Consider the following 16,333-nt stretch of genomic DNA (forward strand, 5'->3'; position numbering starts at 1 on the left):
ACAACTTATCAAATTGTAGATACATTAACTTGTAGTTTAGATAAGCTTGTCCACTCATGTGTTATGAACTCACGTGCGTATTTTCACACTACACCTTCCTTAGAACTATTATCTAACTATGTTTACGGAAAGTTTGACAATACTATTTTGCATTTTGAGACATACCCATAACTTAAAAGAAAAATTTAATACCTATAGGACAATTTGATTATGAGGAGCATTACATAAAAATAAAGTACTTTGTCAAACCACATTAACTTCTTCTATTATTTTCTCTCTCAATTTTTCTATTACTTTGATCCTAATAATTAGTATGATGATTGAGGTCACGAATTTCATTCCTAATTATTGAGGGAGATATTGTTACAAGTTGTATAATAAATTTAAAAAATAAAACATGCAAAAAAAAATCTCTTTATATATTGTTATAAATACAAACAAACTTTTAAACTATATAGCGTGATATTTATTTCATGGTAATAACATTAAAATTGTATGAAATATATAATAAAAAATAAAACTATTATATTCTTTAATTAGAATCATGTGCATATAATAACTAGATGAAAAGATTTATGATTTGGTGTTTCACAAGAGGGATGAGATGAGAGCATAGGAGTCACTCCTTTCCCTACAACTCATCTTCTCTATCTTCATTTTCTCCACACATTCCATTCTCTGCACTCAAAATCAACCAATCCCTCATTCTCATCCTTATGCCAAAACTTCAAACTCTAAACCCTCAAAACTCTTCTTCTCTTGCCATTGCACTTGCTGCTGCCAATGGAGGGTACCCTCTTCCCCAATCGCCCAGTTTTACCTGCTCCTGCACCTGCACCAAAATCAACCCAGCAACCTTCAAAATTCAAGCCAACTTTTTTACCTCCACAATCTCCACCACCACCTCCTCCTTCTTTCCAATTGGATTCCCTTCTCCAACATCTTCAGCATCTCTCTTCAGTTCCCATCACCACTCCCACGCTCACCCTTGTGCCTCTTTCTGAGGATAACAGCATCCATTTTAACAACTCCCTTCATTCAAAGCACCCCTCTTTAGCTTCTGGCCCCGTAGTTGACCAGGACCGGGTTCATGATGCAAAGTTTGGATTTTTATCCGACAAGGGTAAGTTGCTGCTCAATTCAATTGTTGGGTCACCTTTGCATGAATTGAATGGTTTTTTCAACTCTGTTGAGTTTGAATTGCTTGAGGTTGATTTTCTCAGCCTGTTGAAAGCTTTGGACCTTTCTGGAAACTGGGAGAGGGCTCTTTTGCTGTTTGAATGGGGTTGGTTGCATTTTGGGAGTGAGCAAAATTTGAGGTTGGACAATCAGGTTGTTGAATTGATGATTCGGATATTGGGGCGAGAGTCACAGCATACTATTGCGTCCAAGTTGTTTGATTTAATTCCTGTTGAGCAATACTCACTTGATGTCCGGGCTTACACCACTGTTCTTCATGCTTATGCTCGCACTGGCAAGCATAAACGTGCTATTGAGTTGTTTGAAAAGATGAATGAGTTCGGTCTCGGTCCAACTTTGGTCACTTACAATGTTATGCTTGATGTTTATGGCAAAATGGGTCGTTCTTGGAGTAGAATCTTGGAGTTGTTGGATGAGATGAGGAGTAAAGGGCTTGAGTTTGATGAGTTTACCTGCAGCACTGTGATTTCTGCTTGTGGGAGAGAGGGTATGCTAGATGAAGCTAGGAAGTTTTTCGCTGAATTGAAATTGAAGGGCTATAAACCAGGAACTGTTACGTATAATTCTATGCTGCAGGTTTTTGGAAAGGCTGGAGTATACACTGAGGCTTTGAGCATCTTGAAAGAAATGGAGGATAATAACTGCCCTGCTGATTCTGTCACCTACAATGAGCTCGCGGCAACATATGTAAGAGCTGGGTTTCTCGACCAAGGGAAGGCTGTGATAGATACAATGACAAGCAAGGGGGTAATGCCAAATGCTATTACTTATACAACTGTAATAGATGCTTATGGTAAGGCTGGAAGGGAGGATGAGGCTTTAAGGTTGTTCAGCCAGATGAAGGATTTGGGTTGTGCTCCCAATGTATACACTTACAACTCTGTTCTTGCCATGCTAGGCAAGAAGTCAAGAACAGAAGATGTTATTAAGGTTCTCTCTGAGATGAAATTGAGTGGATGTGCTCCTAATCGCGCTACATGGAACACAATGCTTGCTGTATGCAGTGAGGAGGGGAAGCACAGTTATGTTAATAGGGTCTTAAGGGAAATGAAAAACTGTGGATTTGAGCCTGACAAAGACACATTCAATACATTGATTAGTGCATATGCTCGGTGTGGATCTGAAGTTGATTCTGCAAAAATGTATGGGGAAATGATTAAAGCAGGCTTTACACCATGTGTAACAACTTATAATTCTCTTCTAAATGCCCTTGCTCGGCTAGGCAATTGGAAAGCAGCAGAATCAGTGATTATAGACATGCGGAGTAAGGGCTTCAAGCCTAATGAGACTTCATACTCACTGTTACTCCATTGTTATTCCAAGGCTGGGAATGTCAAGGGGATAGAGGCGATTGAGAAAGAAATTTATGAGGGTCATGTCTTTCCTAGTTGGATTCTTTTGAGAACCCTTGTCCTATCAAACCACAAGTGCAGACACGTTAAGGGAATGGAAAGGGCATTTGATCAATTGCAAAAGTATGGATACAAACCTGATTTGGTTGTCATTAACTCCATGCTTTCCATGTTTTCCCGGAACAAGATGTTTTCGAAAGCCCACGAAATGATGCATTTTATCCATGAAAATGGATTGCAGCCAAATCTTTTTACCTATAACTGCTTGATGGATTTGTATGTCCGAGAGGATGAGTGTTGGAAAGCAGAAGAAATACTCAAGGGAATTCAAAACTCTGGTCCAGAGCCAGATGCTGTGTCTTATAATACTGTTATCAAGGGGTTTTGTAGAAAAGGGCTAATGCAGGAGGCTATAAGAGTTCTCTCAGAGATGACCACTAAGGGGATTCAACCAACAGTAGTTTCATACAATACTTTCTTGTCAGGCTATGCAGGGATGCAGTTGTTTGATGAAGCAATTGAAGTCATTAGATTTATGATTGAGCACAATTGCAGGCCCAATGAACTAACTTACAAGATTGTAGTTGATGGTTATTGCAAAGCAGGGAAGCATGAGCAAGCGATGGACTTTGTCTCTAAGATTAAGGAGATTGATATCTCTTTTGATGATCGTTCTGTTAAAAGACTAGATTCTTGTATTAGGGAGAGAATGGGGTCTGTTTTGTGAACTATCCTTTTGGGCTTCCTTTTTCTTTAATTTTTTATATGTATAGTTAGTTCCCCTGCTATCAATTGTTGCAATTCTTTAGCATGGATCACATCTAGTCAAGTAGTTCTATAAGCTTAATAGCTTTGTCAATGCATAAAGTTATAAGTATACTAAATCTACCTACCGGGAGTAAGTCCTCTTGCTTGATTAAATAACTGCAAGTTCTAACTTTTGATGCAAGAAAGTTTTCTGAATCAGTCATATGCTTGCTGTTGTGGATTTTTTTTCCAAGAAAATTTCTTAGATTACAAGGGTGTCTTTGAGACCCTTTTCTCTTTTTTGTTCAAAACCAAAAGAAATATTATTGTTCAGCTGTTAATTTCTCATTTAAAATCTAATAAATTTTTGAAAGTGGTGAATTTGAAGAATATGCAAATTTGGAATTAAATCTTGAATATAAAGAGTGTTGTTTGTGGTGATTGATGACAGATAATTAATAACCAGAGATAAGGAAATGCAAATGGAAGTCTACCATTTTTCTCTGCAAATAATGAATTGATTATTTTATATTAGATATTTTTATATGTGTGTGTCCATATATGTAATTGTGTTAATTGTTAATAGAAATTGTGCCTAATTAAAACCTTCTATACATAAAACAAGCATTAGACAATATAAGGTAATACACAATTAATGAAGAAAATATTGAAACATGATTGATCTTCTTTTAAAAAAAATAATCCTTAAATGAGATAAGATTACTCAAATTAATCATTTGTTTGAAACATCTTTGGACACTAAAATTTTTGTACTTATGCTTATTATATTTGAATGAATATTTATAAACCCTAAATATTTGTAACATCTCTTTTTTACATATATAAATTAATATACCTTAACAAATAAATCTCTTATATGAAGCCTAATAAAATGGAAACATATATTCTATCATGGTCTATTTAGCCTCTTTTTGTAGAGGTTGCTTACCATTTCATTCACCACATGGGCATCAAGCATGATCAAAAACCATATTTTAAATGATCTAACCATCTACAATGCAATATCATGTCGTATACTATTAGGAAGTAGACTTTGACACAATAGACTCAACAAACACTCGTTAGGATATGTTCGAAAATGATTTTGATACCATGTTAAGAAGTGGATTTTAAGTTTAACTTAAAATCATAAAACTAGCTTATAAGGTAAGGTTTCCTTCCACTTATATACTATGAAATGTTCTGATATCTAGTTGATATGGAATCTCCAACATATTATTTCATAAATTGTATTTAAAATTATGTATTTGTACATATGAATTTATAAAATCATGGGACAAAATAAAACATTGTTTATAAGATAAAATACACATTCTTAAATAAGATAACAAGTTATTAAATTATCCATATATCACATCACCATATTAACTTATCTAATATTAAAAAAATGTTAACACTGAAATAATATAGACAAAAGTTTTTGAAAAAAAAAGTGATATAAATGTGTATCTAAAATTGAAATTAGGTCTCTTGATGGTGCTATCTTTTTCATAAGTACTAAGAAACTTTCCACTTCACCAAAAAGTACACATTCTACCAAGAACATTGCTTCTTCAAAATGGCTTTTCCTTTATAAGCACTGAAACAATGGACAGTAGAAAGATGTTAACGTGATTCTCATTTTAAGAGAAAAAGTACCAAAAAAAATCTAAGCATTGAAAGCAAAACTCAAAAGAGTAGTAAATGTTGAACTCACCACATCTTCAGTATCCATCATCATAGACTCAGCTGTTACTTTCTTCACTGAATTTTCTCCAAACCAACCCACTTATACTGAGACAAGGGAAAAGCTCAAAAAAAGTGCTTTTGCGCTAAGCACAACACAACTTAGTAGAAAGCCACGTCATGACATTCTTTTAAACGTTACGGAACAACAAAGGAAAATAATGGTTTGAAAACCCTACATACCCACCCAACTGTTCAACTTAATAATATTCTAATAAATAATTAATTAATTGTTTATCTATAACTATTAAAAGAAAATTCATTTTATAAATGTTGTGTGTACCTTATTAATTATACCTTTATCAGTATAATTTATCTATTATTTTATCTTTAACAATTAACTGTTTTTTTAATTCAATTAACTATTTATAAAAAAAATACCTATAATAAAATTATTCATTTTATAATTATTTTTGTGAACGTATATTTTTTATAAAATTTAATAACTTTTTTTAATTTGTTGCTATTAATAAAAGAGGGACATACATGTGTGTTTCTCTTAGTGTATATTGAGAGAATGTACATTTAATAATTTTATTTTACTTTTAATTATCTTATAATATAATAGTTATAAAATAATAATATATAAAGATGACGGTTATTTTAGTCTTAAAACGATAATTTTCTAACCGTTGTTTTTCAGTGTATAGTTTATTCTCTTTTAGCAAAGAAGACGACTATTTAGTCGTCATGTTAAATTTAGTTTAAAACAACGACTATGGTAAAAGTCGTCGTTTTATTCCCTTTAATTAATAACCTTTACAAAAAATTACAATTATTCATGTTTTTTGAATGAGAAAAAACATGGTGTCCTAATCTCAGCACACATGGTGCCCTAATCTTAGCAACAGTGGTGATGAAGAGTAGCAACGACAAACAACAGTGGCTAGCAGTGGCAAAGAACCAATGGAGTCATAGAAAACAACCAATGAAGACAACAATGGTGGAAGACAATGAAATAGTAGGTAATGAAAACCTTCACCAATAATGGAGGATAGAAACGAATAAGAGAAACTAAAAAAAAAACAAATAAGCAATGGTGAGCGAATGAAAAAACTTACACAATGGCAAAGAGATCAAAGAAGCAGAGAGAGCACGAGGCAAAGAAGGAAGACAAAGCACGAGAAGATAAAGAAAATACGAAAGCGTAAGTGGCGTGCTACGAATTAGGGTAATAAAATGAGTGTAAAACGGTGACTGTGAGGTAAATCTGTTGTTCTAGACCAAAGCGCTTGGTCTACAAAGACGACTATTAGTGGTAGCCGGTCTTAGAGCAAGTGCTTACTCCTTTGTAGAGAATTTATTTATAGTGTTTAGTCATGGACCCTTTGTTGTGATGAACCGATGTATCAAATATTAGTGTTAATTGATTTATAGGGAGGTATATTTGGATAATATCTTCAATAAATAAGTGTCAGTTTATTTATCAGGATGTCGCCTGGATTTGATGGGATATAACCTTGTTTCGTAGGGGTTTCCTTAACTGTCATAAATGTCATTTACTGAGTGCCTTGAATGTATTTTATCATATATTAATTAAAAATTATTATAAATTTATAATATAATAATATTATATCAAATACACAAATATGATTATCGTTAATCTATACCTATATATAAAAGGGATTCTTCACTTTAACTGCTCTAAATTGTTTTCCTACTTTATCCTTGCTTAATATTTTGTTTTATCAATTTATTTTGGTTATTTGGACATTTTGGATTCTCCACTTTAACTGCTCTAAATTGTTTTCCTATTTTATCCTTACTTAATATTTTGTTTTATCAATTTATTTTGGTTATTTGGACATTTTATAATTTTAGAAGTTAATAACACAGTTTTTAATTTTATTTTATTTGTTCTCACTACTTAACTGACAGGAAAGTGGAGAGATTGGTACGTTAATTTATTTTTGTTCTCACTTAAGTGTTGGAGATCCCACATCGACTAGAGATTAGAGCATTTCATTGTATATAAGTGGGTGCAAACCTCAACCCTATGAGCCGGTTTTATGGGGTTGAGTTAGGCTTAAAGTCCACTTCGTAACCTGGTATCAGAGCCAGGTTCGAGCCTATCCTAGCGAGTGTTTGTGTTGGGCCTATCGTGCCACCCGCTATCGGGCCGCTATCGAACCACCCAAAATATATAGTCCCACGCACGAGTTGACAGTCTCGGCGTGAGGGGGTGTGTTGGAGATCTCACATCGACTAGAGATTAGAGCATTTCACTTGTATGTAAGTGGGTGCAAACTTCGTAAGTGGATAAATGAGTTACTTTTTTATTTTAAACTAATATTCTTCTTTATTAAATAAACGTTTTTTAATTTTAAAATTTTATTTTATTTGTTCTCATGGGCAGGTGAGTGGAGAAATTGGTTACTTTTCTGTTTTAAAACTAATATTTTTCTTTATTAAATAAGCATTTTATAATTTTATTTTATTTTATTTGTTCTCACTTAATGGGCAGGAGAGTGGAGAGATTGATATGTTTTATTAGAGAAGAGTGGAGAGAGAGGGGTGAAATATGGGTTTATGCACGGTTACTTTTTTTAGGCAAAAAAAATTATATATAAGAAAACTATGAGAGAGGAAGAATATAGAAACATCTTAAAAACTATTGTCTGATGCTATTTGATATTCTTTCCACGAGTCCCAAGTGCGCGCAAATTCAATTTTGGTATTCTTTCAACAAATTCAATTTTGGTGCGTTTTCTTTCATATTTCTCAAATACAAGAGGAAGAAGGAGATAGAGAAGAAGAAATCGAGAAGTTCCAAACTGTGATGCTCAGCGTGAGCAAACGCCTTCATTGTTGACCCTTCTAACATCTAAATGCAACCGCACACAGTCTTCCTTGGCTGCCACTATGTCTCCCGCCTCCTCAAAATTCTAATTTTGAGATTCTGACCATGTATTCCGTCTCCTTAATGCTTCAAAAACTCTAATTTTTAGATTCTGAAATGTGTATTGCTAATTTTCTTCATATTTAATCTCTTTTATTTATCTTATTTTTCTTTTCCTATTTCTTTAATGTATACATTTTATTTTTTTTCCAATAGAGATGTTTAGTTTATTTTATAAATTAATAACTTCAATTTCTTTACTCATTAAGAATCACATTATTAAAATAATATTACATTTATTACGAAGTGGACTTTAAGCCCAACTCAACCCCATAAAACCGGCTCATAGGGTTGAGGTTTGCACCACTTATATACAATGAAAGGCTCTAATCTCTAGTCGATGTGGGATCTCCAACAACATTTGATTTATTGTGATAAAAAATATAATTATTTAATTATTTTAAACATATTTAATTAAAAATATATATATCTATACCTATATATAAAGGGATTATCCTTTTTAACCGCTCTTAATTTTTTCTCTATTTTATCCTTATATAAATATTTGATTATATTATGGACATTGTTGTCATTTCTTATTTTCTCTAAAATATGTAATATATGTGGAGGAACAATTTTAAATTGAAATAGAGGTTGGAGACTTTTTTGAATTGAAAAAGTGGTTACTTTTCAAACAGTTGCATAGAAAGAAGAATGTCTCTTCAAATTTGAGAGAAAGAAAAATATTAGTGGAAATACTGGAGAAGATGAACGGTTTTGAATTGCAAAAGTGGTTAATGTGTGTAACATTCTTAGGAAATAAAATTTGTAAAGAATAAAACACTTAGAATGATGATCAATTACTCGCATTGGTTAAGCCAATTTACACAAAGTATAATAATTTTACATAATAATGATAATGTCATTTTTTATTTATAATATACTATAAATTTATATTATTAAGATAAATGTGCAAATAATAATATTATTTATTCAAATTTTAATATTAAACATAAATATATATAAATAAATAAAAAATGCGAATACACAAACGCGTCGCTTGTATAAATAATATGGATTCTTAGGAAGATATATGTGTTGAAAATAGTCTTATATCCATAATGATTTTATACAATAATTTTAATTTTCTGTATTTTTTATTACATCAACGTTATGATTTTATTTATTTTATTTTCCTTTTTTTTTCTTTCATTATTATATATTCCTTTGTACAAAATTTTAATGAACACTTAAGAATGAAGTGACGGAAGTAAAGTGAAGTAAACCGTTAAATTCTATTGCACTCAATGATTTTTTTACCTGCATTTAATCAATTTTTAAAATTTTAAAATTGTTTTTTATTCTTAAATTGAAAAATACATTATATAATGAAATACACTCTCAATTTTTACCTTTTCTATAGAATATTTTAGATCATATATTAAATTAAAAAATGATTTGTTTAGAGTGATTTTTTCTTAAAATACATTTCCAAAAATTAAGGTGAACTTGCGAGTATATATGACATTTATAATTAATATATTAAAAGTATTGCCAAATTAGTTATATATTTGAACTATTTTAAATTTTTGATCTTATATTTTAAAATCACATAAATTTAAAGTATCTTTATTATACATAGACTATAAATTTGATGAATGAAGTGACATGACGTTGCACATATATCACATCAAGTTTGATCTTTCACCTTGACATTAAATTATTAGTTAAACGTCAATTTGACATGTTTCTATTGCTTTATTGAAAGAAACATCTTCACATTCTTAAAATACAAACACTAAAAACGCTGAAATTCCCATTAGGGAAATTATACCTAATCTAATAGTAACCATGCAAATAATTCTCAACAAAATGTACTAAGGGTGAAAATGTAATCAGTAAAAGTTCATTATTATTATTTATACCTATATTTGAACAACATTCTCTCTTATGGTTTTTTATAATTTTTTTTCAATTTTATCTTCATAAATATATTTTATTTTATTATTTCATCTTGTACATTTTAAAATTATGAGTTATTTTATATAAATCACTTCAAAATCAAATAATTTTTAATTTTTTTAATATTAAAAAGACAATTTTTATACATAAAACAACCTCTTATTTTTTATAAGCTTATTCTTTCTTTAATTCTTTATTTTAAGTATCTAATATATGTTACAACTTTTATGAGAGATGTATTTTTTTTTAAAATAAGAAGAAGATAAAAAAGAAAGAAATAGAAAACACACTGTTGTCCTTATCTTTTTTTTATATGTTATATCTTATTTTTAATTTCGATCTATCCAAAATTATTTTGATATAAAAGTGCACATACAATGTGAAATCTGTGCGTAAAAAATCAAGAAACAAAGAAGAAATGAAAATTTTGTATAAAATTTTCTTTGTAAATTTCTATCATCGTGAAAGAAGGTGAATTTATTGAGTAATGAGGCTTGGACACTTATCTTAAATGACGTGTCCGTGTTGGACACACGTGTCAGACACTGATATTTGTATGACACTCGTAGGACACGTATCGATGAAGTGTCTAATTTAAAAAATATTTTTTGGATTTTTGACAATTCTAACACAATTTTAAAAAGAAAAAATACACTAATTTTCTAAAAACTCAAATTTATTGGATAATTTTTAGTATGATTTATGCTAAAGAAATCTGATAACATGATTATGAACATAAATCTTGTCAATTTATAATTATATAAATAAATTTGTGTCTGTATATATTATATTTTAAAGATTATAGTATTCGGTGTTGTTGGATGAGTGTCTATTAGTAAAGATAGTGAAAAAGTATGACAATTTATAATAATGAGATTGAATTTTCATGAATGTTGAATTCATGACAATATCTTTAGAAAGTTGGCAGAAGTTATAAAACGCATTCACGTGGTACAAAAAAGTGATTGCATGAAAACACCAGAATGAAAAGAAAGAAAAGGAGTAAGTGGGCACAACCAAACACTTTCCAAATTATGCAGTTTCTAGAAGTAGATCACACAGCAGAAAAAGGAATTAGAAAATATAAAGATAATTTTAACTTTTATTTTGATATTTTTTTTATGTGGTAGTTTTTTTAACTGATCAGAAGAAGTTGAAAAGTGGGCCCCAGCAGATGGGTGTGTGGGAAGTCGAGATGAGCGTGATCCAGTTTCTTTTTCTGGAAGTTCCTCAACTCGCTTCTCACCACTCCTTTTATGCCTTTCTCATTCTCATAATCCCATTCCATTTTTCAACTCTCTCAACACCACCGACTCTTCCGCCGCCACCTTCTCTCCGATCACCGCCGCTCTCGTTTCCACGCGCCTCCCTCCATGCTCTGACCTTCAACCGCCGCCGCGATTCTGTTATTTTTTTTTTAATGGAGTGGGACAGCGATTCCGATCTCAGCGCCGACGACGACGCCGCCTCCTTTCTCCTCAACCACGACGATGACGAGGTCGCCGGTCCCATCCCCTTCCCCGTCCTCCAGACCGCCCCCTGCGGCTTCGTCGTCACCGACGTGCTTGACCCGGACCACCCAATCATATACGTCAACGCCGTTTTCGAGATGATCACCGGTTACCGCGCGGAAGAAGTGCTCGGTCGCAACTGGTTAGTGCCTGTATCGCGGTTTCGCCTCCTTAGGTTTAGGTTTTCGGTTTGCATTTTCGCCATGCCTCGAAACCCTAGGAAACCGTTGGAATTTTAATGGAGGGATTTTAATGTGATGCTCGTGGCACTGAATGCTGCTAGTGATTGGATTTGGAATTGTGTTGTGTGTGTTTGGGGTTTTGTGGAGGGGTTCCGGTTTTTAGTTGTGTGTCTTGAAATGGTATGTGGTGGTTTTGTTGTCTCTGTGTTGAGTGGTGCATTTTTTTTGGGTTCTGTGGTGCAAAACTGGGTCGGGTATTAAGGATTGTTAAAAGTGATGAACGAAAAGGTAAATGCATTTTTAATTTATTAGAAACTTCAAAAGCGCTCAATGAATTATTTATTTAGTAAGTAGGGGAATTAGTAAGAAGATTTTTCGGGGAGGGTGTTCGATTATCTTTTTTCTGTTTTTTGAATAGCAATAAACCCCGAACGAACTCCACTGTTTGGAACCTGTGAATGATTTTGGGTACTGACTAAGAACATATTGTGAAATGGTAGTTTCCAGATTGGCGTCCCGTGTAAAGGATTTTACTTTGTTTTAAGTACTCAGATTCTCATTATTCTTTTGGTCCTTTGATTGAAGGGGTTTAGGAATCCAGTTCTGTATAATGAACTTGTCTGCCTGGTTGGTGCGAGGAAATGGAATTGGTTTTTATTAGATCCAGGTCTATTTAATGTCTTTCGATTAAATATTCATTATGTGCACCTCTTTTTTCTGAATTTTTTTGTTTCTTTTTCTGGGTTTGTTGAACTTACCGTTTGAACTAAAATTATATGAAATTTGTTGAAATGAGCAGAAGTAGAGAGACAACATGAATTAATTAGAGTATAGTGTGGCAACGACAGTCTTAGTAATTACTAATTATAGACATGGTATGTTGTAAAACACAGATTCTGTCCCATTGTACTTAATCATATGATGTGCTCGGCAACGTGAATACCGAGTTCCAAATTATATGGCCTCAGTAAGAGAAATCATTATACCACAAATCATAGTTGTTAAAACATGCACAAACAATCAAATCATCTTGGGAACATGTGTTGTGGTTAATTTGCTATACGAGGAGCAAATAGTGTCTCAATCAAGTTTAGGACCAGACTAAAATTTATTACTCCTTTTCTTTTAGATTAAAGTTATATATTAGACCAGACTAAAATTTATTACTTCATTTTTTTAGATTATAGTTTATATAAAGAGTGTCTCTGCTTCAAACTTTTTCTAATATTTCTCAACGTAATTAGGTTGCCTTCTAAGATTTATCATGAAGAGAAAGACTGGCTATTTATTTTCTCTAAAATTTGGAGTTTTGCTAAGGAAAGAATTAGCTTAAGTATTGCATGATAAGTTGAGTCGTATGAAATGTAAATACCAGTTCTAAAAAGCATTTATGATGGTGACTTTTATTTTTTCTTAGTGTTTATATGATGATGAGGATGTGGATATTATGATTGTTGTATTTATCTTGTCTTATGCTTTACAATTAATGTGATCCTCAAGATTCAAATATAAGAAATGGTTGTAGTTTCTTGACAGTAATTTGTTTGGATATTCATTTTCTCTCTCTTATTCGTCCTGCAATTGTTGTATCTGTGTTTGCATTTGCTTTCTAAGAATGACTAAGCTGTGGTGTTAAAAAATTACTTCATTAACTCTACTACTCTTGGCTTGTAGATTGTTGGGATTGAGGTGCATTTGTGTCTCATGTTGACAAACTTAGGTGTCTGTTTGGATAACTTTTTTCATAATAACTTTTTAAAAGAGGAAATAAGAAGAACAAATTAAAATAAATTCCTCCATAAACTAAAGTTATCTTATGGCATAAATTAATTTTTAGACGCTCTCCCATTTCATCTTTTCTTAAAGATGATTTTCAACTTATAAACTAATTTTAGCTTATGGATAAGTTTATTATTTCATCTTATTTGTTCTCTCTTTAACGTACTTATGAAGAAGCTTATCGAAGGTCTTAGCTTATAACTCAGGGCTGTAATAAATTTGATGCAATTTTCTTGAGGAAGTAGAATAAGAAACCTGTGAACTGCACTAGGTAGAAAAAGAAATAAAAGAAGGCAAAACAGTATCCTATAAGCAAATGAGTAATTCATGCTGGTCCTTTATGATGTTTCTTTCTTCCTCAAGTCTCTACTGCTGAGTTTTTCTAATTGAAATTGGTTTTGTTCTAATCATTTAGAATATTTTGCAGCCGTTTCTTGCAGTGTCGAGGTCCATTTGCTAAGAGAAGGCATCCATTGGTGGACTCCACTGTTGTTTCAAACATTAGAAGATCCCTTGATGAAGGGGTTGAATTCCAAGGTGAGTTGCTGAACTTTAGGAAAGATGGATCTCCACTTATGAACCGATTGCATCTAACACCTATTTATGGAGATGATGAGATAACTCATGTCATTGGAATCCAGTTCTTCACAGAGACAAACATTGATCTTGGTCCCCTTCCGGGTTCTAAGATTAAGGAATATACTAAACCATCAGATCAGTTTCTTTCAGTGCTTTCCTCATTGAGTCCTCTTCATGTTGGCGACCGTAATGTTAATCGTGGAGTTTGTGGAATTTTGCAATTAAGTGACGAAGTATTGTCTCTCAAGATACTTTCTCGCTTGACTCCAAGAGATATTGCATCTGTTGGTTCTGTTTGTAGGCAGTTGTATGAGATAACAAAAAATGAAAGCCTTTGGAGAATGGTTTGCCAAAATGCTTGGGGCAGTGAGACTACACGTGTTTTGGAGACTGTGCCTGGTGCTAGGAGACTTGGATGGGGTCGGCTGGCAAGAGAACTGACCACTCTTGAAGCAGCAGCATGGAGGAAACTGACTGTTGGAGGTGCTGTCGAACCTTCACGATGTAATTTTAGTGCTTGTGCTGTTGGTAATAGAGTTGTCCTATTTGGGGGTGAAGGGGTTAACATGCAACCTATGAATGATACCTTTGTACTGGATCTCAATTCTAGTAATCCCGAGTGGCAACATGTCCAGGTGAGTTCTCCTCCCCCTGGTCGGTGGGGCCACACACTTTCTTGTGTTAATGGTTCTCATTTGGTTGTATTTGGAGGCTGTGGAACGCAGGGCTTGCTCAATGATGTGTTTGTTCTGGACCTGGATGCAAAGCCTCCAACTTGGCGTGAAATCTCTGGATTGGCACCTCCACTTCCGAGATCTTGGCATAGCTCCTGTACACTTGATGGTACTAAGTTGATAGTTTCTGGTGGCTGTGCTGATTCTGGTGTACTCTTGAGTGATACTTTCCTCCTTGATCTCTCGATGGAGAAACCTATCTGGAGAGAGATACCAGTAACATGGACTCCACCTTCGCGTCTGGGTCACACACTATCAGTTTATGGTGGTAGGAAAATACTGATGTTTGGGGGTCTGGCCAAGAGTGGGCCCCTGCGTTTTCGCTCCAGTGATGTATTCATGATGGATTTAAGTGAGGACGAGCCATGTTGGAGGTGTGTAACGGGGAGTGGAATGCCAGGTGCTGGAAATCCAGGAGGCATAGCTCCTCCTCCTAGACTTGATCATGTGGCTGTGAGCCTTCCAGGTGGGAGAATTCTGATATTTGGTGGGTCTGTTGCCGGCCTTCATTCTGCTTCCCAGCTTTACATACTAGATCCGACTGATGAGAAGCCTACATGGAGAGTCCTAAATGTACCTGGGTGCCCTCCTAGATTTGCTTGGGGACATAGTACATGTGTTGTTGGAGGGACAAGAGCTATTGTACTAGGTGGTCAAACTGGGGAGGAATGGATGCTAAGTGATCTCCATGAACTGTCCTTGGCATGTTCTGTTATCTAAATCCTGTTAAAAAAGGAATGCTATAGCGAGGGTAATGTTAATCTTGAAATCATTTTAAGGCTGTAAAGGTTTGTGTTGGTCACTGATAACTCTTCCCAAGTTCTTGTCTGGTCAGAACATTGGTGTCTTAGGTCGATTCAAGGTTGCATTTTATTTTAAGGTTAGTTCTGGCCTTAGAACTTCTCATTGAGTAACACAATACCTTGCCTGGTTTTTACGTGGTTGTGAGAGTCTGCCCTCCAGTATACACTATGAATTGTTCTTCCTGGATTAGATTATTAGTGTCTGGTAACTAGTAGGTTATATATTAGGGTTGTAGCTCATTTGATTTCTTCGTCCGTTGCTTTGTATGTTATTGAACAATGACAGGATAGAAAAAAAAAAAATGTCATGTTTATACTAATACATTTAGGTCTATTGTTTGTAACGAAAGTCTCTACTTCTGCTTTGAACAAGTCAGCTTACATGGTCATAAATTGGTTGTAATGAAGTGACACTGCAAAACAGGTGTGTATAAGGTAGGGAACCCTGTAGTCTGTACATATGTTCCTTTATTTTGTTATAATATGGAATGTGGTAACCTTTGTATGGTTTATTGTTCTTTTTCTTGCCATATTTGTGTTTTGATAGAATTGCTGTGAATATATGCAGTCATGATAAACGATCCTTACTTAGGTACGAGTTAATATGAACCAAACCTATTCTTTCCCTACTTAGATACGAGTTAAAAAATCAGCAGGATTGTTAAAAAGACGGAGCAAAGTGTTCTAAAAGGAGCACTTTTTCTGCTGATTATAGCAAATATTCTATATTAATTATCACTATATCTGACATAAATTTTGTGTATCATTTTTTAATTTATTTTATAATTCAATAATGTTATATCATATATAATAGTTATTGGTGAAAGCGTATATTCTATATCAGTCTATGAGTGATATTTCGATTGTTTAGAAATGGATGTAAATTCTTATAAGATGTA

General features: G+C 33.4%; 2 protein-coding genes across 4 annotated transcripts; both read left to right on the forward strand.

Annotated features, from left to right (window-relative positions):
• The first annotated feature begins 560 nt into the window (after positions 1-560).
• On the forward strand, positions 561-3,340 carry LOC137820688 (Tetratricopeptide repeat (TPR)-like superfamily protein). 2 transcript variants are annotated; one of them, XM_090295583.1, is made up of 2 exons: positions 581-1,123; positions 1,224-3,340. In XM_090295583.1, the coding sequence occupies exon 2, from the start codon at positions 1,345-1,347 to the stop codon at positions 3,277-3,279; it is 1,935 nt and encodes a 644-aa protein (XP_090151709.1). In that variant the 5' UTR covers positions 581-1,123; positions 1,224-1,344; the 3' UTR covers positions 3,280-3,340. The 2 variants fall into 2 exon arrangements, with proteins under 2 accessions (XP_068480973.1, XP_090151709.1); XM_068624872.2 differs by having other exon boundaries at positions 561-3,340.
• A 7,635-nt stretch (positions 3,341-10,975) lies between these two features.
• On the forward strand, positions 10,976-15,946 carry LOC137820180 (adagio protein 1). 2 transcript variants are annotated; one of them, XM_068624093.2, is made up of 3 exons: positions 10,976-11,499; positions 13,746-14,532; positions 14,623-15,946. In XM_068624093.2, the coding sequence occupies exons 1-3, from the start codon at positions 11,021-11,023 to the stop codon at positions 15,349-15,351; spliced, it is 1,995 nt and encodes a 664-aa protein (XP_068480194.1). In that variant the 5' UTR covers positions 10,976-11,020; the 3' UTR covers positions 15,352-15,946. The 2 variants fall into 2 exon arrangements, with proteins under 2 accessions (XP_068480194.1, XP_068480193.2); XM_068624092.2 differs by having other exon boundaries at positions 11,032-11,499; positions 13,746-15,946.
• The last annotated feature ends 387 nt before the right edge of the window (positions 15,947-16,333 follow it).

This window comes from Phaseolus vulgaris, chromosome 9 (genome assembly GCF_051622355.1).
Source record: "Phaseolus vulgaris cultivar YP4 chromosome 9, ASM5162235v1, whole genome shotgun sequence".
In the NCBI taxonomy this organism is placed as follows: domain Eukaryota; kingdom Viridiplantae; phylum Streptophyta; class Magnoliopsida; order Fabales; family Fabaceae; genus Phaseolus; species Phaseolus vulgaris.

Excerpts from the sequence above, each read along its gene's own strand:
- LOC137820688 (XM_068624872.2), top strand. The coding sequence starts at position 784 with ATGGAGGGTACCCTCTTCCCCAATCGCCCAGTTTTACCTGCTCCTGCA.
- LOC137820180 (XM_068624092.2), top strand. The coding sequence starts at position 11,042 with ATGAGCGTGATCCAGTTTCTTTTTCTGGAAGTTCCTCAACTCGCTTCT. Across the intron at positions 11,500-13,745 it reads GAAGTGCTCGGTCGCAACTG|CCGTTTCTTGCAGTGTCGAG; the intron begins GTTAGTGCCTGT and ends AATATTTTGCAG.